The sequence below is a fragment of the Tenrec ecaudatus genome, chromosome 14 (genome assembly GCF_050624435.1).
Source record: "Tenrec ecaudatus isolate mTenEca1 chromosome 14, mTenEca1.hap1, whole genome shotgun sequence".
NCBI classification, from domain to species: Eukaryota; Metazoa; Chordata; class Mammalia; order Afrosoricida; family Tenrecidae; genus Tenrec; species Tenrec ecaudatus.
Window position 1 is genome coordinate 30627034 of NC_134543.1, and position 24015 is coordinate 30651048.

The 24015-nt window shown below is 43.6% G+C and overlaps 2 protein-coding genes across 3 annotated transcripts in view; one reads left to right on the top strand and one right to left on the bottom strand.

Moving 5' to 3' along the window:
• PTGR2 (prostaglandin reductase 2) overlaps window positions 1-17285 on the bottom strand; it is a 29341-nt gene extending 12056 nt beyond the window's left edge. The window contains exons 1-5 of one of the 2 annotated variants that reach the window (XM_075531159.1): window positions 17194-17285; window positions 13564-13648; window positions 11747-11865; window positions 4001-4192; window positions 974-1144 (exon numbers count right to left, since the gene is read on the bottom strand). In XM_075531159.1, coding sequence (XP_075387274.1) covers window positions 974-1144; window positions 4001-4192; window positions 11747-11865; window positions 13564-13600 — 519 coding nt within the window. In that variant the 5' untranslated portion in view covers window positions 13601-13648; window positions 17194-17285. Of the gene's footprint in view, window positions 1-973; window positions 1145-4000; window positions 4193-11746; window positions 11866-13563; window positions 13649-17006; window positions 17026-17193 lie in introns of those variants that run through there. The other variant, XM_075531160.1, reaches the window with a different exon arrangement.
• LOC142425987 (large ribosomal subunit protein uL24-like) lies at window positions 10279-10812 on the top strand. The gene has a single exon (XM_075531473.1). It carries the CDS (start codon window positions 10325-10327, stop codon window positions 10760-10762), a length of 438 nt encoding a protein of 145 aa, XP_075387588.1. The 5' UTR covers window positions 10279-10324; the 3' UTR covers window positions 10763-10812.
• Window positions 17286-24015: the final 6730 nt, after the last annotated feature.

The following is a 24015-nucleotide window of genomic DNA, read 5'->3' on the forward strand; positions in this document are numbered from 1 at the left end:
CAGGGTGGATGATACCTTCAGGACCAAGGGTGTGAGGGACGATGCTGGGAGAGTGGAGGGTGAGTGGGTTGGAAAGGGGGAACTGATTACAAGGATCCACATGTGACCTCTTCCCTGGGAGAGGGACAGCAGAGAAGGGGGGAAGGGAGACTCCGGATAGGGCAAGATATGACAAAACAACGATGTATAAATTATCAAGGGCATATGAGGGAGGGGGGAATGGGGAGGGAGGGGGGAATGGGGAGGGAGGGGGGAAAAAAAGAGGACCTGATGCAAGGGGCTTAAGTGGAGAGCAAATGCCTTGAGAATGATTGGGGCAGGGAATGTATGGATGTGCTTTATACAATTGATGTATGTATATGTATGGATTGTGGTAAGAGTTGTATGAGTCCCTAATAAAATGTAAAAGAAGAAAAGAGAAAAAAATGATTAGGGCAAAGACTGTACAGATGTGCTTTATACAATTGATGTATGTATATGCATGAACTGTGAAAAGAATTGTATGAGCCCCAATAAATTGTTAAAATTAAAAAAAACAAATTTCTAAAATCCAATGAGTATTTCCTATTTTAACATTTTTAAAAATGAGTTTATTTTGTTTTTCAATTTAATTAATTAATTAATTTTTAGCTCATCTGTTAAAAATCCACAGTATTCCAGACAGGCAGTGTATGATGCTCTTTTTTATAATGATAAGAGCAACTATGTCACTCATTTACCACATCAATTTTGGGTTAAGAGAGAATAAGATACCAAAAACTATCTTTCACGTTTTTACCAAGAGTTTAAATATAACAACACTATTTCTATCAGAATTATGTGAAAGGATTATGTTATATTCTATTTGTTCAAATTTCTATTTTATAGGCTTGCCATGAGTTGGAATGAGTTTGAAGTTTGGTTTCTTATATACATATGTACCAGGGATTCATATATGATTACTCTTTAATAAAAAAATTCTCTTAAAGTTTACCTGCCCTGCCAAAGACCCACAAGCACCAGCAGCCCCACTGACAACCATTGTCTGATTGGATCCAGCAGTTATGTGGCCTTTTTCTTGTATCCCAATCAAGGAAGTCAAACCAGGCATTCCTATCCCTCCAAGAAAGTAGGAAAGGTGCCCATCCACAAGTTTCGGGTCTACCTAAAATGAAATGTGAATTAAAAAAAACAATAGTAGGGATTCCTGTTTTAAACATGACAAGGACCAGCTCAATATTGTTTCTAACACAGAAAATCACTGCCTTGTTAAAAATTTGTAATTTACATATAACATAATTCAAGGGGAATATAAAAATTATTCAATGCAAAAAAAATAATACTTCTCTGTAATAGAAGCTGTAAAAGAGAATCACGCGTGAAAAAGATAATTTATTCTTGTCACTGCCTCAAGTATATCCAAAGAGAGGACATTCTTAATAGGAAAACACTAAGCAAAACTGCAAAGTTTTTAAAATCTCTGAGAAAATCCAAAGTAAAATTTGTCTATAAAAACCAATTCAAATGTCAGCAGTTCATATCATTGATGTTTAAAATGTTTCAACCAATTGTAAGGAAGAGGTGCTATAATTTCTTCTCATTTAATTATAAAACCAGGTTTCAACTTCGTAAAGCACTTTATGTTTATATGCTTACCCCTATAAAAATTAATTATACTGTTATTCATTCTATATTGTTTTCTTATCTGAAAGTTAGGGAGAGTTGAACATGCAACTTTTAAAAAAAAGACTTTCTATTAGCGCGGTTTCATAATAACTTTTTAAAAGATTTTAAAACATTTAGTAAAATTTCAGCAAACCACCCAAAAAAATTAAAACCCACCTTCTGTTTGATTTGCCAACTGCCAAAGAGAATGACTGCAACATTTGTGTTCAGTGATTACTAATGACTATCAGTTAAATCAAGGAGCCCTTGCAGAGGGGAGCGTCAGGTATTAGGCTGTTAACTGGAAACTCAAAGATTCAAACCGACCAACTCAGTGGTTCTCAACCTTCCCAATGCCGCGACCTTTCATACAGTTCCTCATGTTGTGGTGACCCCCCAACCATAAAGTTATTTTCGTTGCTACTTCGTCACTGTGATTTTGCTACTGTTATGAATCGGGCCACCCCTGTGAAAGGGTCGTTTGACCCCTAAACGGTTTCGGCCCACAGGTTGAGAACCACTGCTCGATAGCTTTCTGAGCCGCAAACAGCCCTATCTTTCTCCCACAGAGCAGTTGGTGCAGCGGTTCTCAACCTGTGGGTTGCGACCCTTTGGGGGTCGAAGGACCCTTTCACAGGGGTTGCCCGATTCATAACAGTAGCAAACTTACAGTAATGATGTATCAACGAAAATAATGTTATGGTTGGGGGTCCCCACCACGAGGGCCTATGTTAGAGGGTGGCAGCATAAGGAAGGCTGAGAACCACTGCCCTAGAGGGTCACTAGGAGTCTGAAGTAACCCCACAGCAGCAGGTCTGGCTCTGGATTTAGGATCAGTTAAACGTGGATAGAGGTAACAGAATTACTAAGGTCTGCAATAAACAGAAATATTTCTGTAATAGTTGTTTGTAAGCATGGCAGTTACATATCTCCTGCCAAACTTGAGACAAGGGGTGGAGTCTGGCCTTGTCAATAAGGTCATAGCTAATCATGCCTCTGTGTGGGCATGGCCTTCTCCTGAGAATTCTGGGAACTCCTGTCTTCCTCCCGGAGGCGGGACACACTCTCTCTGCTACACATTCTGTTGACAAGCCACATGAAGCTATGCTGATGGAAGCCAGAGGCCTAAAACTCCATGGAGGAGCCACAAGGAGAGCTGAGCCAAAGCTGAGATGCTTCCACAAGACTTTCACCCACTGACCTGTGATCTTCCTGCTTTCGGCATCATTGCATGTGCTGCGTGAATTTGTAGAATTTATGGACTAGGATAGGACAGATGGGCTAATATCTAACTTATGGACTTGATCTGGACTGGGATGTTTTCTTAATATCCAATTGCTCTTTATATAAAGATCTTTCTTACACATATATAAGTATCTATGGGTTTGTTTCTCTAGTCAACCCAGACTAACACAGTTAAGTAAACACAAAACACTGAGATCAGTGTGTGCTCAGCAAAGATGTCTCCTCCATCCCTTCTGAACTCTTCTTCCTCATTTCCAACTTGTTCCCAAAGTGGTCTTCAACTGCTCAACTTCCCACTATAGCAAACTGACAGGCAAAACCAGAAACTGCTGAATATTGCTTTTTCAGTTTCTGTTAAGCAATCTAGTTAAGTACATTTTACCAGTACCAAAAAATTGACAAATGGCTGGTCAGTATCTACCACATATCAATTGTGTCTTAACTGTATTTCTGGCTATAGGTTTGTCATAAGAAACATACCCCGTTTACATGGCTCTTTGTCATTTACAAGCTTTAGTGACGCCCATCACATCATTTCACTCTCATATCTACAGGTGAGACAGTTATTATTTTCATTTTGTTCACGAGGGAAGTGAGGCCCCGAGACATAATTTGCTTGGTGACACATGATTTACACAAGCTATTAATTGCATGGGGCTTCTATTTTTTTGCAGGCCCAAGCCAGACACATACTGGTAATTTTGTATGGTTCAACTTCATAGTAGGAACTGAAATCAGGATTTCTGCCACAAGATGGAATTGAGGTTAAGGCAGGCAGCTATTTCTCTGAAAAATTTAAAACACGCCATTAGAGAGGGCCTTCTCATTCTTAATGCAAAATAGTATTCATCTATGTGTACTTCAGGTTTTATATTGCACATTTAACTAAAGAAAAAAAGTAAATGTAGAAAATGGCAGCTCCATTCAGTTGTAATCTAAAAACTACCCTACGCAGTTACGGCCAACAGGGGGAGAAGAGTAAAGGCTTGGGAGAGCCTGCCCCATAAGGATAGCTGGCAAAAACACAATGTCTGTCTTCATTTCTTCCTGGACAGCAAACAGAACTAAATGCCAAATGCACAAAGTTAGGATTACAAATCCAATACCTCACCTTTTCAAGGAGATTTCCATCCAGAATAGCCTTGGTTTGCCAGGGCCAATAGAACGAAGTCACAAAATCACCTTTATTAAGTTTTGTGTGTTTGCTTTCTTCTATAATTCCAATACCTCCGCCATCAACCACTTGAGACAGCTGCCAGGGCGTTAGGTACTCACTGCCAGTGTCTTCATTCATCCTGCAACGCTGAGAGAAAACACCAAGAGAATCCTGTCTGAGATTACTAAGGCAGTTGACTAATTAAATGGTGACTTTAAGAAAGTATATCAAGAAAAAATTATCTATTACAAAATTATCTAATTTTTCTTTACGTTAGTTTTTAATCCTAAAAGCAAAATTCAAAAAAGCAATTCCTCTTTAGCAAGTGAAGAAGTACAATTAAAAAGGTATTGAAATCGTTTCTAAAATTCGATTAAGGCCAAGGTGGTGTAGTGATTACACACTGGGTGACTAACCACAGGTCAGCAGTTCAAATCCACCAGCTGCTCCTTGGAAGAAAGACAGGGCTTTCTACTCCCATAAAGAGTTAACAGTCCAGGAAACCCAGAGGGGCAGTTCTACCCTTTTCTATAGGGTCTCTGTGCCTCAGAATTGACTCGATGGCAACGGGGAAAAATATGGTCATAACGATTGTACAACTCTGAATATACTAAAAATAGTTGAATTATATATGTTGAATGGGTGAATTGTATGATATGGGAGTTAAATCGGTTAAAAGTCCTATACAATCATTTAAGGAAATTTAGTTAGTATTAGATAAGTCATGCTAGCACAAATTATGCAAATCACTGGATTTCAATGAATTGTTGCAAGTGAGGGACACTTAGACATTGCTGAAAAGGAGCCCTTGGCCCTGTCAGGTAAGTGTTGAGCTGCCAATTGAAAGGGAGGCGGTTCAAACCCACCAGTTGCTCCTCCGGAGAAACTGCTCCCATGGAGACTTGCAGGCTCAGGAATTCTAAATAGAGTCACTGAGGCAGGATCTAATTAACAGCAGTGGGTTTGTTTTTTTTTGGGGGGGGTCTGATAGGGAGAAAGATGGGGCGTTCTACTCCTGTAAACAGTTACAGTCTCTGAAGCTCACAGGGGCAGTTCTACCTTGTTGTCTTACAGGTTACGATGAGTCAGCACTGGCTTGAAGGCAGTGAGTTTGAGTGTGTTGAGAGCCCTGTTGAAGGGGGTATGCGTTGGGCTGCTAACCAGAAGGTTAGCTTTCGAAAGCACCAGCCACTGCTGAGGAGACAGATGAAGCTTTTTACTCCAGTACAGAGTTACAGTCTTGGGAACCCACAAGGGCAGTTCTACCCTGTCCTACAGGGTCGCCATGAGTCAGGACTGACTTGATGGCAGTGAGTTTGATTTGGGTTTGGCATTGCTGATGTGATCATACAGCTGCCCTTTTTAAAACTAAACTGGGAGCTCTTACAGATACTGTAACATTCATAATGCAGTTAGATCAAGCATCACTGTACAGTTGCTGCCACCATAATTTTCAAGACATTTTCTTTCTTCTTGAACTCTTTGGTATCAGCTCCCTTTTATCCCCATCCTACCCCCCAGGAACCCTTATTATTATATCATATATTATTATTATTATTGCTGTATATTACACCATCCAGTGTTATCTATCCCCCTATAACTCTGTTATCCGTTCCCCTCAAGTGGAGTTGTACAGTCATCTTGCTATCTGCTTGCCCCTTCCCACCCACCCCCTTACCACATCTTCAGGAAGTCATTACTCCCATTTCTATTTCTTAAAGGCTTATCTATCTTGGGATTTCATGCATCGAACGACCTGAATTGTACAAAATAAACATACACAGGTCTCACAAGATTAATGTGGTGAAACCAGGGCCATGGTAGTAGGGGGAAGAAATCTCAAAGAACTAGAGGCTATTTATGTGGTTCCTCAGTTCTGTACTGCATGCTGGATATAGCATCCCTTCTGTGAGGGATTGTCCAATTATCTTTCAGATGGGTTTTGGGTCTCCACTTTGTCTACGCTCCTTTATGTCAATCTGATTGCTTGTTTTTGAATTTCTGATACCTATTCCCATCGACACCTCATGATCACACCGGCTGGTGTGCTTCATCCATGTGCTCTTTGTAGCGTCCCTGCTAGATGGCTGCTTGTTTAACTTCAAGCCTTTAAGACACCAAATGCTCTATCTTTTAATAGCTGGGCACTATCACTTTCTTCACCACATTTGTTAATGCATCCATTTTGTCTTCAGCCATCGTGTCGGGAAGGTGAGGATCATACAATGCCACATTATTCAAACAAACCGATCTTAGTGATGTAAGATTTAAGTAGAGGCACAAAGTCTATCTGTACAGCTGCCCGTTTTTTTAGGAACATATAGAGGATCAATTCTTGGCTTCTGGTCTAGTAATTCTCCTTCTCCATTGCTAAGAGTCAGCACTGACTTGATGGCTGTGACTATGTAGAGTGAATAATACAGGAGCTTAAGGGTACGGGGGCCACCACAAAGTCAGCTGCTAGCAACCACCTTGGAAGAAAGATGACGCTTTACTTTACACTCTCGTCAAAATCTAGTCTCAGAAACCAACAGGGGTGTTCTACTCTACCCCAGAGGGTGGCTATAAGTTGGAGTTGACTCTATGGCAGTTGAGTTTTTCAAAATAAGAGAACCTTCCCTGAGCTGCTAGGACTAGGGGCTGCTATTCTCCTACACTGTGAGAAAACAAGTTTCTTTTTGTTAAAGTCACCCGTTTGTGGTGTTTCTACTCAAGCAGCTCTAGCCAAGTTGGACAGACTAAGGGTTAAAGACTTCTCCAGGTCAAAGCCAAGGCTCTTCCGGTCTGGGGTTCACTCTTCCCTCTTTCATGAAGCTAAAATGTGGAGGCCCAGAGTGTGCCCCAGGAGATGGAAAACTTGGAGGACTGCTTGATGAAGGCCCCCACCTCCCACCCCGGGGGGGAAAGCTGCCAAGGGAGTCGAGGCAGAGGCTTTTGTGGGGCTATCCTGTGCTTCAGCATGCATTCTTGGAAACCAAGTGCTGCGTCAGTGACGTCAAGAGCTGTCGCGATATAGTGCCACCATCCATCGCTAGTATTTCCAAAACTTTCTCTGTGGCTATGGAGCAATTTAACTTTTTCCATTCCCCCTGCTTGAAGCCCCTGGTAACCTCGGACCTGTGTTCTGTTTGTATGAATCTGCCTGCCCCAGATAACTGCTATCTAGAATCATCTGTCCTTCCTCAGGCGCATTTCACTGAGCATGTTTTCAAGGTTCATTCCTGTGGCAGCAGGCCCTCAAATGCCCTTCTTCTTACTGCATTCCTCAGTTGTATATTGCTAAGCGACAGAGGGCCTCTGGAAAAGCTACCCGCTGTCTGATCCCAAGCACACCACTACAGTGACAGTTCAAAGAGCAGTGGTTGACAGAAATTTAGGGGATGCCTGGAAGTGATGAAAAGTGAAGCTCCAGACATTTTGGGGGCTAAGTAACTCATTCTGGTTGAAATTGTCATGTGGATATATGGCATCTGCCAAAACCCTTAGAAAGGCATAGTAGGAAGAATAAGCCTTCAACGATGATCTATGGATGTAATCGTGTATCAATACTGGTAAATTAAATGTAACAAGTATACCACCCTAAACTAAAGCAAGCTGTTGGAGCCCTGGCGGTATAGTGGTTACCCATTGGGCTGCTAAACCACAAGGTCAGCAGTTCAAGACCACCAGCTGGTCCATGGGAGGAAGACTGGGCTTTCGACTCCCATAAAGAACCACAGTCTCTGAGACTCATAGGAGTTCTACTGTGAGTTAGCACCAACTCCATGGCAGTGCGGGAGTGGAAGCAGCTGCTAACAATTGGGGGGTGAGACTTCGGAATCAGTGGGCAGGGCTTGGCATTTCACCAGACCTGACTGGAAAACACTCAGAAGGGTCAGCAGACAGACCTGGTACTATTACAGGCATCTTTTTCTTTTCCTCATGTCCATCATATAAGATAGGATCATGAAACCGGAGAAAATAGTGGCGCTTGTGGCTCCAGAGGGACATGGGAGAGGAAGAGGTGGGAGAAAGGGAGGGGGAGCCAACAAACCCAGGGACAAGAGAACAATAAGAAATCTAAAATCAATGGCAAGGAGGACACGGAAGGCCTGGTGGGGTTTGATTAAGTGCAATGTAGCTGAGAGAGAGTACTAAGAGCCGAATGAAGGTTGAACATGATTGTGGGGCAGGAAGAAAGTAAAAAGAAATAGAGGACAGAACTAGGAGGCAAAAGATATTTATAGAGGTATACATATAAGCATTCACACATGTAACTATATTAGTATATAATGATATAGTTCTATGTACATATATTTAAATAAATATTAAGGGAGCAAACAGGCATTGGGTCTCAACTCAAGTACTCCCTCAACACAAGAACACTTTGTTCTTATAACCTGGCATTCTGTGATGCTCACCTTCCCCCCCCACCCCCCCCACCATGATCACCAAAGTAAAAATGGGTGCATAGCAAATGTGGTAAAGAAAGCTGATGGTGCTGTCAATGAAAAGATAGTGTCTGGGGTCTTAAAGGCTTGAAGTTAAACAAGCAGCCATCTAGCAGGGAAGCAACGAAGCCCACGTGGAAGAAACACACCAGCCTGTGTGATCGTGAGGTGTCGACAGGATCAGGCATCAGAAGACCCAAAACAACATATATATGAATGCAAATGATGGTTCCTAGGGGGTCTGGCAGGGGTGGGGTTGGGAGAAATGGGGAGCTAATAACGAGTACAAGAATGAAGAAATGTTCTAAAAGGGATTGTGGTGATGACTGTACAACTCTTTTTGATGTGACTGAATATTGAATTGCATGATATGGGAATGATATGTTAATAAAACTTTTTAAAAATTGGGGGATAGAGAATAGGGGTTGGGGAGGAAGGTATGTACTACATGCTCAACTGTTCTATACATTTAGAAGTATACTTTTTAAACAGCCTATTAATTATCTTTTTAAAACTGCAACACTGTTTCCTCCTGACGTGGAGTTCAGTGGTAAAGGGCGAGAAGCAGTCCATCAGGGCAAGCAGAGACCAGGTAAAGACAGCCTTGACAAATCACATTATATGGCCACAGACCATGAGTCTGAATTTTAGCTTCCCAGGACTGTATCTTAATACAATGTAAATGCAATTTAAGGAACTTTCCGCAAGTAATTTGACCTGGTGGCATAGTGGGTTATGCTCACTCTGATCAGCAATTCAAACCCACCAGCCGCTCCATGAAAGATGAGGCTTTCTACCCCCATAGATTCGCAGCCTCAGACACCCACAGGCGCAGTGTTCCTCTGTCCTATCGGGGCTGAGTCCCAATCAACTCGATGGCAAGTGAGTGTGTGAGTTTTTAACTGCTCTTATTCATGAACCTACACCAGTGACAGTAAAACCCTTTTCTCTACTCAGAGATGGGCAGTTCTCTCACGCGTCTTGTAACGTGAGACGAAACACACTACTGTTCCTCCCACTGGACTGTCTCAAGGTCATTCCTCTCTCACCAAGGGCAGCTTTGCTCAATCCTCCCCCAGCCACAGCTGACTCAACTCAGTAGGGTATCTGAACTCTGAGCCATCTATCCATAGGGTGGAGTTGTAGCTAGAACAGCTCCTCACGGATGCCCACATCCAAATCCCAGATTCTAGACCTCAGCAATCTGCTTCTAAGCACTATTATTAATAGCAGAAGAAAAGCTGATGGACAGTGAATATAGCCACGCAATTGTCAGGGCCGTGAACTGAAGTGAGGAGGGAAGAGGCAGGGAAAGGCCAAACAATGAATGCCCCGTGAGAAAGGTAAAACAAGAAGGCAGCCCTTAGGGCCTCAGCCCCTGGGCCTCAGGGCTTCTCAACTACAACTTGGGCAATGACTTCCTTTCACGCAATCTCTTTTGTCTACAGAGGGCGTAAGCCTTCTGTTCTCTTCAACCCCAAAGTCCAACTGCACTGGAGGTCCTTGTCCCAGCCTGCTTTGTAAACTGACTGTCCTGAGAGGATTGCCCATGCTAAGGGACTTACTGAGAACTGATGGGGCACAGCCACGATTATGCGAACACGCTGCCTTCCAGCACCCCTATTCACGCCAGTGAGTCAAGTGAAAGTTGTTCACAGCTCTCAGGACACAGGTGCCAAGTATGTGTTAATCACGTGGACTGCACGATACATGTTAAATAAGATGAAAGGAGGGAGGGGAAAAAAAACCGTGAAGCTGATACCAAGGGCTCAAATAGAATTAAACTGTTTTAAAAATGATGATGGCCTTTTTCCCTTTTGGGGCTATCGCTGAAGGAGTAACCGCCAAAATGAAGTTCAATCCCTTTGTGACTTCGGACCGGAGCAAAAACCGGAAAAGGCATTTCAATGCCCCTTCCCACGTTCGCAGGAAGATTATGTCTTCCCCGCTTTCCAAGGAACTGAGACAGAAATACAATGTTCGGTCTATGCCTATCCGCAAGGATGATGAAGTTCAGGTTGTGCGAGGACACTACAAAGGTCAGCAGATTGGCAAAGTGGTCCAGGTTTACCGGAAGAAGTACGTCATCTACATTGAGCGGGTGCAGCGAGATAAAGCTAACGGCACCACTGTCCATGTGGGCATTCACCCCAGCAAGGTGGTGATTACGAGGTTAAAACTGGACAAAGACCGCAAAAAGATCCTGGAGCGGAAAGCCAAATCTCGCCAAGTCGGAAAGGAAAAGGGCAAATACAAGGAAGAATCACTTGAGAAGATGCAAGAGTGAAATATCTTGTACACAGCTTCCATTAAAAGCAGCACATTTGAAAAAAAAAATGATGGCAACAAATGCACAAATGTGCTTGAGATAATGTATGGATTGTGATAAGAGTTGTATGAGCCCCCAATAAAATGATTTTTAAAAATAATAAATAAGATGAAACAATAGGAGAAATAACAAAAATAAAATCATTTGTCAACTGCAGTGAAGTGAAGTTACTTGGTGTGGCTGTTGTATCCATAGTCTCTGTAACTCCCACCGAATGACTGCTGTAGAGGACTTTAAGGGGGGATTTGTCAGGTCTGCCATTCCCTGGGTATAAGAAAGCCAGCTCAGAGCAGGAAGAGAGAATCCCACAACCAGTAGAAGGGAAAGTCTTGCCCGCCCCAACTTCCTAGGTAGCGCAGTGGCGGCAGCAGAGACCACGCAGGGGAAGCTATGGCACCGACCGGCAGAGGCCTGGAGGCAGAGTGGCAGTCTCCCTAGCCCGTGGAGGCTGAGTCTTTGGGCAGGAGACCTGCTTGCACAGTGGGGTTGCCCTTTCGTCTTTTCAATGCTAAAGGAGCTTTGTAACCACTTACCCCAGCAGGCCAGCAGCCAAGCAACTGCAAGACTAAGAGGATAAGGGCCAAAGAGGGAGAAAGGTATGGCTGAAAAGAGGCACGTGCAAACAAAGGATTGTTCTGTTAATGCTGTCAGATCCTGACTTGATATGACCTGCTAAGGTCTCTAATAACACGCCCACCCCCCACTATGAGTAGTATTGTGTGGCCTTTACAGTGGATTACTGCACGCAGCAGAGAAGGAGAGATGGTCCACTGAGGAAAGGGTGAGGGGGTTGCAGGGTGGAGGCATGTCTGAGATCTGTCTCATAGGAATCATCCTTGGGCAGATGTGGAGCTGGGTCCTCCTCCTAATGAAGGCAGAGGACGTAGACAAGGCCTTTGTGCCATTTCCTCATCAACCCACTGACAACACTCTGGTTCTTACCATGTAAGGGTCCACAGAGAGATAAAGAGTTTTCACTTGTACTTGGCCTTCAGTGAGAGGATCTGGTAACTTGACTTCTTCCATGTGGAAATTCTCTGCCACCGGATTACCATTTTTTCCTTAAAAATTAAGAAAAAATATAGAACAAAATTAACTTTCTTGTGTAAGTCTTTATTATTCTTTAAAGTTTCACTCTAGAATTTAGAGCATTCTCTTCAAAACAGGCATGAGTAAATCTGTATTATTCTGTAATTTCTCTGTAACTGTAGAAATGACTTTTGCATAAACCCTTGACGTACTTGGACTGCTCTTGATTATCTTATTTTCCCCAAGGGGTTCCTTTGAAATATTGTTGTCAACTTCAACTTTATTTTTAAAAATTACAGGTAAATAACTTTCTCCATCTTATAGGATTTAGGAAAGTGAAAAATCATACAGCTTTTTATTTAATTATGAATATTAAAATGTACAAGGTAGCAGAACCATCACATCAAAAAACAATTAAGCAGACGTCCCTCCTCAGGTTGAGGCACAGACAAATGTAAAAAGTAATGCTGGAGGAGAGGCGGTTTTAATGCTCATGGAATTCAGGTTTCTGAATTCCATGGAAACTGAGGTGACCCACTCAGGCTACTGCCAAGATGATCTTTGAACCCTGAAAGCCTGGTTTCTTAGGAGTCACCTGTAAGTCAAAAGTCAAAGACCAGTTTGCCCGGGATATAACGCTCTTTGAAAGAATTATCTATATGCAGTAAAGAAATTCCAAAAGTTGAGCCAGAAGCTGTGTGCTAGGGAAAACTTTTAATACGTAAACTCTCTCCTGGCCTGTTTCCATTTTCACTGTCATCAAGTCGATTCTGACTCATTGTGACCCTACAGGACAGGGCAGAACTGTGCTGTGAGTTTCCATGGCTATACATTTTTACAGAAGCAGAAAGCCTCGTCTTTCTCCTGAGGAAAAGGTGGGGGTTTCGAACTGCTGATGTATGGTTAACAACCCAGCTTTAGCCCACTATGCCACCAGGGCTCCAGCCTGTTTCTATAGCAGTGTATAATTAACAGCAATAAGCTGGGCTGTAAAATCTTTCATAGATCTTCTTAGTATTTTAACTTCCTAGTCAGAAATGCTACCCTATTTGCAAGTCATATATCAAATAAACTTCCATCAATTCCTATTTTTTGATTACTATAATGTTCACAATTAGAAAATGTGAGGTTTGTAGAAAAATGTACAACAATGGAAATGTCATCACTAAATGTGTGTGCTTCTTCAGTCAGATTCAGGTGGGCAGACTTCAAAGTCGTCACATGTCAAAGGTGGAAGTAGAATGCAAAGCTCTGCATGTAAATCCACACTTTATTAAAACTGAGGTTCGGAAGAGTTTAGTGATTTCCCAGGTCTGTCCCCCTACCCCCCCCAGGTGAGCGGCAATGCAAGGCTGGAACACAGCACTGGACTCTAGCCTCTCCGGTGACTTCCAGACCTACACACACGTCTATGACTCAGGTTAGATGTCAGCGAGCACAGATCAGTTCTTTTTTACAGGAAATAGAACATTTTAAGAATCAATGACACCTACTATAAAAGAAACAACAAAAGCTACATATTAAACTGTTTTAATTATGTCAGAATACCTATTATGTCTTCAAGAAATGACTGTGACAATTATGTGAAGAACAGTGTGCTACATTGTTTAGAGAGAGTTTTTTCTCGTTTCTCGACTAGTCTTACTACTTTAATTTTCCATATTATATTCTCCATTGGCATTAGTAATCATCAGAGTCTCAGTGATTGTCCATCAAAGACAAATACTTACCAGGCCGGGAATTCAACACCACTCTTTGTACAATCATGGCTTTACTTATGAAGTAGTCTCACAAGATTTCCGTACAAAATAATTCCTATAAATTGGGGGGAAAGTTTAATCACAATCAAGTATTAAAATATATAGTCACTTGAAAAAGAACCACATCTTAGCTTCTAAGTGAAGAAAGGGTAGGTCGCTTTTAAGACCCAAAGAAGATATACTTGTAAGGAATTCTGGGGCGCGAAAAAGAACCAAAGATCCAATTGGCAAAGTTTAGAAGCAGGCTTTATTGGGAGGCTTGCGGGCGGATTCAGCAACTCAGGGAATTGATCCTTTGAAACCGCGCCTTGGGGAATTTAGGCTGTGTTTTTATACCCCTGCGGGCAGGCACAGCTGGGAAGGATCCAAGCTGGGGAGGATCTGTGCACACAGGTGCTTCAGAAGGGAGAAGGTCTTTAACCTTATCTGTAAGTCAAGGACGGTTAGAGTGGAGTGTGCTTATTTTCAGAAAACATTCTGGCTCCAGGACGAGCCGGTTCCAGGAATTTGAAGGTTGAGCAGGGGAGGGGGAGGTCAGTGAGATGGAGGTCTATGAGAGGTGAATTCTGAGAGCCAAGCTGAAGGCACCGGATTCAAAATGGAGTCCCTGTTGCCAAAACCAGGCAATACTGTTCCATCAAAACTTGTCTCCAGAAGCAAATATCTGAAGCAAGACTAAATCTAGTTAGACTTCTTGGATATTATTAACAAGTCAACAGACGATTACCTGGGGCAAAATGTTCTTTGGCCTCAGGTAATTCAAGCTCATTCACCTTCACATACTCATAATTAGGTCTCGTACTGTGGGTTGATCAAAAGGAAACATCATATATTCCTCCAGAGCTGGCCAACTGACATAATCGTAATGGCAAAATCAAAATGCTCCCTCTGTTCACTTTTCCCACAAACTCCCACACGAAGCTCTTGCGTTACAGCCATACAGTGACGTCCAACTCTTGCAGGTACTTTTTCCTACAGGAGGGAAATTCTGCTCCTAAGAACTAAATGTCTGACGTTAACAGCACTCAATAAAATAGAATGAAGAACATAGAAATACATCCAAGTTGCTTCCTTGCTTTTTGTCATGTATGTTTATAACCTCGTGGGTATGACAGAAATGGCTACTTTTTGCCAATATCCCCTCTCCTCTGGACACAACTGTGGACAGCTGCTATAGAGTTGGCTCTGGCTCATGGTGACCCTGCAGGCGACAGAACAAAATGCTGCCAGTCCTGGGCCCCCTGCATGATCACCCATTTGCTGCTTTGTATTTTGAAGACTTCCAACTTAGCGGGCTCTTCTTCCCGCACTACATTGCACAATTTTGTTGTGGTCTAGGGTTTTCATTAGTTAAATTTTCAAAAATAGATCTCCAGGCCTTTCTTTCTAGTCTTAGTTTGGAAGCACTCCTGAAATCTGTCCACCATGGATGACTTTACTGGTATTTGAAATACTAGCATCACAGGAACATACATGCAAGGCACATTATGAAAAACCTGACAGATTGGTGATGGCTGGACTAAATTCTTGTAGCCAAAGGTATTTGCTGGCTTCCCTATCTATTAAATTCTACGTACGCTATTTCACTCCAAAGCCTTTCAGCTAGGCTTCTCTGATGACTTAAAGCAGAAACACCTCGTCACATCTGTGGCTGTTCTTAGGTGCCACAGGGTACGTTCCAACACATAGCAACCCTATGCACACCAGAAAGAAACACCGCTCGGGCTTGTGCATTCCTCACAGTCGGTCCCATGCCTGAGCCATTGTGCGGTCACCGTGCCGATCCGTGCCCTTGAGGGCCTTCACTTTACTAAGCACGGTGTCCTTCTCCAGGGACTGTGCTTTCTTGGCACCACGTCCAAAGTATGTATAACAAAGTCTTGTCATCCTTGCCTCTGAGGCAGGGGTTCTCAACCTGTGGGTTGCGACCCCTTTGGGGGTCGAATGACCCTTTCACAGGGGTCGCCCGATTCATCACAGTAGCAAAATAACAGTGATGAAGTAACAACGAAAATAATTTGATGGTTTGGGGGTCGCCACAACATAAGGGACTGTATGAAAGGGCCACAGCATTAGGAAGGTTGAAAACCACTGCTCTCAGAGATTCTCTGGCCATACTTCTTCCAAGGCAGATTTATTTGAACTTTTGGCAGCCCATGGTACTTTGAATATTCTTCACCAGCACCGCAGTTCAAATGCACTGAATGTCCATCTTTCACATGCATATGAGGCAAGTGAAAATACCATGGCTTGGGTCTGGCACACCTGGTCCTCAAAGTAACAACCTTTTCAAAACTTTTTAAAAGTCTTGTGGAGGGAAGGTGGGGTAAAAAAGGGGAAACCGATTACAAGGATCTACATATAACTTCCTCCCTGGAGGACAGACAACAGAGAAGTGGGTGAAGGGAGACATTGGACAGTGTAAGATGACAAAATAATAATAATTTATAAATTATCAAGGGTTCTATTAAGGGCTCAAGTAGAAGGCAAATGTTTTGAGGATGATGGCAACAAATGTACAAATATGCCTGACACAATGGGTGGATGGATGGTGATAAGGGTTGTACGAGCCCAATAAAATGATTAAAAATAAAAAAAATTTAGAGTGACGAGTGCAACGAATGTATAAGGGTGCTTTGCTCATTTGATGTATGCACAGATTGTGATAAGAGCCTTATGAGCCCCAATAAAAAGATTTTTAAAAAAAAGAAAATGATTAGGGCAAAGAATGTACGGATGTGCTTTATACAATTGATGTATGTATATGTATGGATTGTGATAAGAGTTGTATGAGCCCCTAATAAAATGTTAATTAATTAATTAATTTAAAAAAAACAAATAAAATAAAATAAAATAAATTTAAAATGTCCTAATTGGGGGGGAAGTCTTGTGCAGCAGATTTACAAAAGGCAATTGGTCTTTATCTGTTGACTGCTGCTTCCATGAACATTGTCAGACCTAGTAGAATTAATAGTTCATACCTTAGTATCATCTAATAGGGTTAGTGTCAGGTCCAACTCAAAGAGACTTTAAGTACAACTAATGAAACGGGCCCTTCCCGCGCCAATCTCATCACCACTGCTGTCTAACTGGCTAGGTTTACTTGGGACATTCAAGAATTCAACGTTTCAATTTTTAACATTGCTGGTACAGCTGAAATAAAAGATCGACAGCGTCGGAAACCCTGGAAGGATGCCATGGCGCGGGAAGCCACTAGGTGGCAGCGGCGGACGATCTTCTGAAGTGGAGTTCCAGTGCCTGCCTTCGCGGTGCCTTCGGGTAGATTCGAACTGCCAAACTTTAGGTTAGGCTTTAACCGTTTGCACCACCCAACGACTCCCGGCACGGAGCAGGGGCTCAACACCCGTCAAGCGCAGAGTACGTCCCAGACGCATGTCAGACGCAAGTCCGACCTTGAGGTGGCCACGACCAACAACTCTTTGGTCCCCTGCTTCTCCCGAGCCTGTCCGAAGTCAGAACGCTAAGCCAAGAGGTCACGGCCCCCGGGGGCTCCCGAAGGAAGCCCGGGGTCACCCTGGCGCTTAGAGTCCTCCCTCACCACGCCGGCCGGCCGCCCAGGACGGGCTCTCGCTCACTCACCCACCGCGCGGGCCTCGGGGGATCTCGCGCGGGCTGCCCGCTGCGCGCGCCTCCTCCGCGACCCCGGCGCTGCGCACGCCCGTCCCGACGGCAGCGCGCATGCGCACGGCCCGCCCCGCCCCGCCCCCGGCCGGGCGGATTGCCCAGTCTGGGAGAGGTTGCTGCCTTCCCGGCTTGGGCGCTTTTGCGGGCAAAGGGCAAAGTGCAGGAATACATGAAGCCGTCTGGGTGCCCGGTGGCTGCCCTACCAAAGGTGGTGGAGTTCCGTTTCACCGTGCTTCCAAAGACGTTTATAACTGTATGGATTTCACCCCGAGGCCCGAACTGCTAAAACTGCAAAAACCTTAACCATCTCTGGAACCAGCAACCCTACCCCTCATCCCCAAACCACCCATCTCTGCAAGCGCGTTCCCTCCTTTCGGCCCTCAGCCTTGCCTCAAATTTCTAAAACAACAACAAAAAAGGGAATGACTCAATGTGGGCTGATTTCTCAGTTTAATTATTAATCGCCTCCTTTGTGCTGGGCAGAATTGCGCAAGATCTATTTTTAGGACAGAGGAAAGCCTCCAGGACTTCAAGTCCTGAAGTAGTCATTGGCTTCACCCAAGTGAGAGAACTGCTATTGATAATGCGCTGTGACTCCGCATTGACTGACTTGATGGCAGGGACAGGTTGGTTTGGGGTCACTTATAAGGTAATCACGTCATACTAAGCGCTTTACCGAAATCATGATCTTGGGAGCTGAAGGACAGCTGGCTCGAGAGGCTGGACCGCGGGAAGCTTACTCTGCACAATTTTCCTTCTTCAAGAAGAGGCTGGGGGAATTACCCGGGCTGGCAAACGCCCGAGGAAAGGCCTTAGATTTTTTTAACAAGTCGTCTTCAATAACTTGAAACAAATTATGAAAAAGAAAATGCCCAGTCAGACTAAAAGTAATGGCAACAAATCAAGGTGGTCTTGGAAGAGTTCGAACTCACCTGCTTCTTCGTTGGAGAAAGATGAGGTTTACAGCCTCGGAAACCCACAGGGACCCTGCAAAGGAGGTGTCCACGGTTGTCAATCTGTACCGAAGCAGATGGCCTCATCTTTCTCCCTGGGAGCTGCTGGTGGGTTTGAACCGCTGACCGTTCAGTGAGCAGCCCAATGCTCAACTCGCTGCTGTTCCATTCGGCAAAGGAAAGTAGTAGTAGTTGTGCACAGTCACCTTGCCACACTCTGATTGATTTGATCATTTACAGGTGATCTCCTTTTTCTTTTTACAGGTTCTTTTGAGTTGTTTTGATTAGATAATTATGTCACTTGAAAAAAATAAAGTTTTATTTATTCCCTTTGTTTTGTGTTTGCTTTTATTTTATTCTTGTCCCCTGAGCTGATTAAACTCTACCGAATAATGCGGAATGTGATAGTGGAGCATATTCTTGTTTTTCCTCTAACTTTAAAGGGATTGCTTTCAGTGAATCCTTATTTAAAATGATTTTTGCTCTCTCATTGTTTTCTGCTTATATTTTTGTTTGTTTTTTGTACCAATTGTTTATTTACCTTTTCCCTTCCACCTTTTTAAACAGTTTCATTGACACATAATCTATGTGCCATCCGACTCAATGACGTGACTGGATTACAAGGATCTGTGCAATCATCACTACGTCACTGTTAGAACATTGCCTTCATTTCTTGTATTCCTTGTTACTCGCTCTCCCTTCCCCCCAACCTCATCTGCCACAACCCTAAGAAATTACTCATCTTTTGACTTTCTTTATAGATTTTGGTTTTCCTTTTAAGCTGTTCTCAAAATAAAAGCCTTGAAGTAAAGGACCAAGTGGAAGAGAAGTCTGTGATTTAATTAACATTATTTTGGTAACAAAGGGAAACTTCTCCTAAGAGGATTAAAGGATTTCAGAATCCAGGAACACACTGAGAAGTCAAACTCCAGGCTGGAAGCAGAGTATTCCAAGGACCATGACTAACTATGGAATCCCTCTCTGGGAATTCAGCTCCAGGGACTCCCAGATGTGAGGTAACAATCCCAAATTCTAAGAAAGAGATTGACCCAGTTTGAATTAGGCAAGGTCAGATTATGGGGCTGTAGAGGCCCATCCCTCTATCAGGGAGATAGGTTCTAGAGCAAGATGGTCATAAAACCAAGTGGAAAACTCCCAGCATGTCTGTGCTTGCCTGGAAAATCTAGTCTGGGGCCCAGCTGCAGCTGTCTTGAAGAAACTGGTTTGGAATTTTTACTTTCTCTAATAGGTCATGCCAAAACCCAAATCCACTGTCATTGAGTTAATTCTACCTCACAGTGACCCTAAGGGACTGTGTAGAACTTCCCCCCACAGGGTTTCTAAGGCTGTGAATATTGATCAAAGCTTAGAGCCACATCTTTTTCCTTCGGAGTAGCTGGACCTTTTGGTTAGCGGTCAAGTGCTTAACCAGTGTGTCACCAGGGCTCCAGACCCAGAGAGGTTCGAGAGAGCCATAAAGTATTTTAGTTTCGTTCATGATCTGCCTTTAAAACTTTCCCTGCACCAACGAAGTTGCCAAGTTAAAATATGAATGAGTGTTTAATATCTAGATTTTTTAAAAATTTTAACTCTTGAATGGAAATGCAGCATAAGCAAAGTCAAAAGATAAAAGACAAACTGGGAGAAAAAATAATACATGTCAGAGAGAGAGGGTGAATATCCCTAATTTGTAAAGACCTTTTAACAATTGAGGGGACAGCAACCACACCTCAAATCCTCTGGAGAAGTTCACAAAAGATCTCCAGTGGAGGACATCAGTGCTGCTGTCAGATGAATCATAGGTGAAAACCGAGAGTATCAGCAAGATGTTTACCTGGAATGGTTCCCAGTTATCACGAATGACTGCTCTGAACAGATCAGAATAGAAGGCCTTGACAGACTGGGAGGGAAAGTGGAGCAAAGCTCAAAATCATAAAAGAAAAAAAAAAGACAAGGCTTACTGGCATGACTGAAATCAGTAGAACCCCAGCCGGTGACCCTTAGCCAGCCTTCCAGCTTGGAGCTGAAATCATCCTCGCCGCTGAACTTTCAACCAACCTCAGGCAGGTCTGTAAGAGAAACAGTAATAACAGGGAGGGATGCGCTCCTTAGAACAAGCAGCCACTCGAGGTCAAAAGGGCAGCATTTGAGTAGAGATGAAGCTCACAAAGCAGGAAAGGATGGGAACTAAAGCTGACTGGAAGTGGGAAGCACAGGGAGGAAGTGGGAAGAGCGCCGCCGCATTGTCGTCAATGGCATAAAACACCATATTTCGCTTGTTGAATGGAAAGGGGATTTGCTGTGTAAACTTCCACCCAAATCACAATAAAAAGTAACTTAAAAAAGACATTTACCTGGTCTTGTTGGCTATAGAAAGGCATATGACTGAGCAGATCAATACAAGTTATGGGTAACAACAGAAAGAATGAGAATGTTCGAACACCTAATTGTGCTCATGCAGAACCTGTATATAGACCAAGAGGCAGTCATTTGAATAGAATGAGATACTTTGTGGCTTAAAATCAGAAGAGTGGTGTGTCAGGGTTGTATCCTTTGCCATATTACTTCAATCTGCATGCTGAGCAGATCTGAGACCCAGCGCACTGTGCACATGAAGAAGCACACGGAGTTAGGGTCAGAGGGAGGCCCATGAACAACCTGTAATACGCAGAGGACACAACCTTGCCTGCTGAAAGGGAAGAGGAATTGAAGTGTGAGGTACCAGCTCCCCCCCCCCAATCGAATGGGCCCAAGGGGTGGTTGTGTAATTGAGGAGTAAAATGAAAGAGACACCAGACAAGATAAGGCATGCAAAGGCTCACCTCCAGGACTGCCATGATTTCAGGAGCCAGGTACACACACACACACACAATATATATTTCCAACCAAGGCTTATACACATCCTAGCGGAGTGCAAGCCCTCGTTACAGGTAACCACACAGGTAACAAAGTGGACTGTACCCCAACCCTAAAGGTCGCTGAGTATCTTGGAGGAGTAGCCTAACATCAGTGCTGCGGGCAGGTAAGGGCAGTGCTGTCCTCAGGACCAGTAGCACAGTCTGCCCCTACAGTTAAAGCTGCCCGCTAGATGGCAGTCAGCCATGTGCTTGTAAGGGTAATCTATGAAAATAAAGGATTCATCAAGACACACTCTTCCCATTCTCTGCTTCCCACAGTGAAGCACTCACTACAAAGGCCAAAGAATCCAGTCTTCAATGTGGATCACATCTCAATATAAAGAAAACATAAATCCTTACAATTGGACCAAGAAGTAACATCATGGAAACAGAGGGAGTATGATCATTAACAAGGCTTTCCTATTACGTGGATCCACAGTTTACACATGTTAAAAAGCAAAGAGATCATTTCAAGCACTAAGACGGGCCTGACCCATCTGTGGCATTTTCAATCACATCATATGCTGGTGAAAGCTCGACAGTGAATAAATGAAATCATATATATGAGTATATACACACATATACATATCTATACACAGTAAGTGATATGAACAAATGATGTGTTGGGGGGTTATAGATCAGACTTGTTACCAGCTTCTTGGTCTCTAACACACCTCTAGTCCCATATTTATCTTTAATATTGTAAATATGTGATACTTGTTAAATTCGTTTTTGAAAAATAAATGGGTACCTATTGTGTGCTATGGTAGGTGTAAGTGCTATGTCATAGAATCAGGTTAAGAACCCTGGCCCAACAGAAATTTAAAATCCAGCTGGAAGACATGGAAGTAACATTCCCTGCAGTAGGCGATAAAGACCAAAATGAGAGCCATTGTCGACACATACTCCATCCCTTCATTTATTCATTAAGCAAATACTAATGCATTGCTCATTATATGTTAGGTACTGTGGCCTGCATAGCATCTAATAGGGAACAAAGTTCAGTCTAGTGGGAGCTACAGAAAAGTCATCATTGACAATACAGTCCCCAGGGCTACCACAGGAAACATACGGGACGGGATGGGAACATCGAGGAGGGAAACTTACTGCTCTTAGGTTAGTGTAGGCCGGGCGGGGTGGGGAGCAGAATGAGGTAGGATGGGAATCAGTCTGCACTGTGTAACTAGTAACGTCTGGAGTGAAGGGAGAGGGATGCTCAGGGAAGTTAAACAAGCGCAGTATGCCTGAAGCAAGGACTTGGAGAGGAGCGAGTGGAAAGGGATTCTCTGGAAGAGATGAGCCAAGATGGGAACTAGATCCTACAGATTCCTGTCTGCTCTGTTCAGAAATGTAAATTTTATTCTGAAAACAAATGGGAAACTATCGTATTTGTTGGTGTTTTGTTTTAAACAGAGGATGGACCTCCTCATTGGTGCATTTTAAAAGGGTGTCGTTGATTACAGTACTCCCTGCTAGCCAGTCAGTTCCAAATGCTGCAGCGGGTTACCCATTGGGTTGCTACCTACAAGGTCAGCAGTTCAAAACCACCAGCTGCTCCGTGGGAGAAAGATGAGGCTTTCTACTGTCATAAAGATGTATAGTCCTGGAAGCCCACATGATGCCTAAATAAAGAGAATGGAATTTAGCTAGGCAAGACTCGAGGCAGAGCTTCCAAAGAAAAGCTGATGGTGGCCAAATAAAGGGAATGGGAGTGAGATGGGAGAGAAAAGTGCAGGTTCATGGGATGGCTAGGCATTGTCTTCAATGTCACTGTTGCTTTGTAAGATGCTGTCCGGTCTGTCCCAGCCCCTAGGGATCCTTTGTACAACGGAATGAAACACCGCCTGGTCCTGCATCCGCCTCACAATTCATGTTGTGTTGGAGTCCATTGCTGCAATCACTGGGTCAATCCATCTCCTTGAGGGTCTTTCCATTTCCGTTGACCCTCTACTTTACCACGAATGACATCCTTCTTCAGGGACTGGTCTCTCCTGATCACATGCCCAAAGTGTGTGAGATCAAGTCTCACCGTCCTCACTTCTAAAGAGCATTCTGGTTGTACATTTCCAAGACAGATTTGTTGGTTCCATTGGCAGTCCAGAGTACTTTCAATGTTCTTCACCAGCACCATAATTCAAATGGATCCATTCTTTCTTGGTCTTCCTTGTAAATGCCTGACGCTCACGTTCATCTGTTGTTACATTGGTAGGTGCCAACCAGTCAGTTCCAACCCATAGTGACCCTATGCACGATAGAGCAAAGCATTGCCCGGTTGGGTGCCATCCTCACAATGGTTCCCATCCTGGAGCCCCTGGTTGCTGTCGTCATGCCAATCCATCTCCGTGAGGGCCTTTCCTCTTTGTCGCTGCCCCTCTGTTTTAGCAAGCACGATGTCCTTCTCCAAGAACTGGTGTCTCCTGACAACATGTCCAAAGTCTGTCAGACCAAGTCTCGTCATCCTGCCTTTCCAGGCGTCGTCTGGCTGCACAGCTCCCAAGACAGATTTGTTTATCCATTTGGTAGTCTACGCTACTCTGAATATTCTTCACAATTCAGACATATCAATTCTGCTTCAGTCTTCCTTGTCCAATGTCCAACTTTCATATGCATACAAGGCAAATGAAAATACCACAGCTTGGGTGGGGGGCACCTGAGTCCTTAAAGGAACATCCGTACTTTTCAGTACTCTAAAGAGGTCTGAGCAGCAGATTCACTCAATGCAATGCACCCTTTGATCTCTTGACCAGGAGCATTGATTGTGGCTTCAAACAAGACAAAATCCCGACAAGGTCGATCTTCTCTCCATTGATCATGCTGTTGCCTACTGGTCCAGTGGTGAGGATTTTGTTTTTCTTTCCATTGAGTTGTCATTCATGCTGAAAGCTGCTGCGATCGTTGATCTTCATCCGCAAGTGTTTCAAGTCTTC

Coding starts and splice junctions, on each gene's coding strand:
- LOC142425987 (XM_075531473.1), top strand. CDS start 10,325: ATGAAGTTCAATCCCTTTGTGACTTCGGACCGGAGCAAAAACCGGAAA.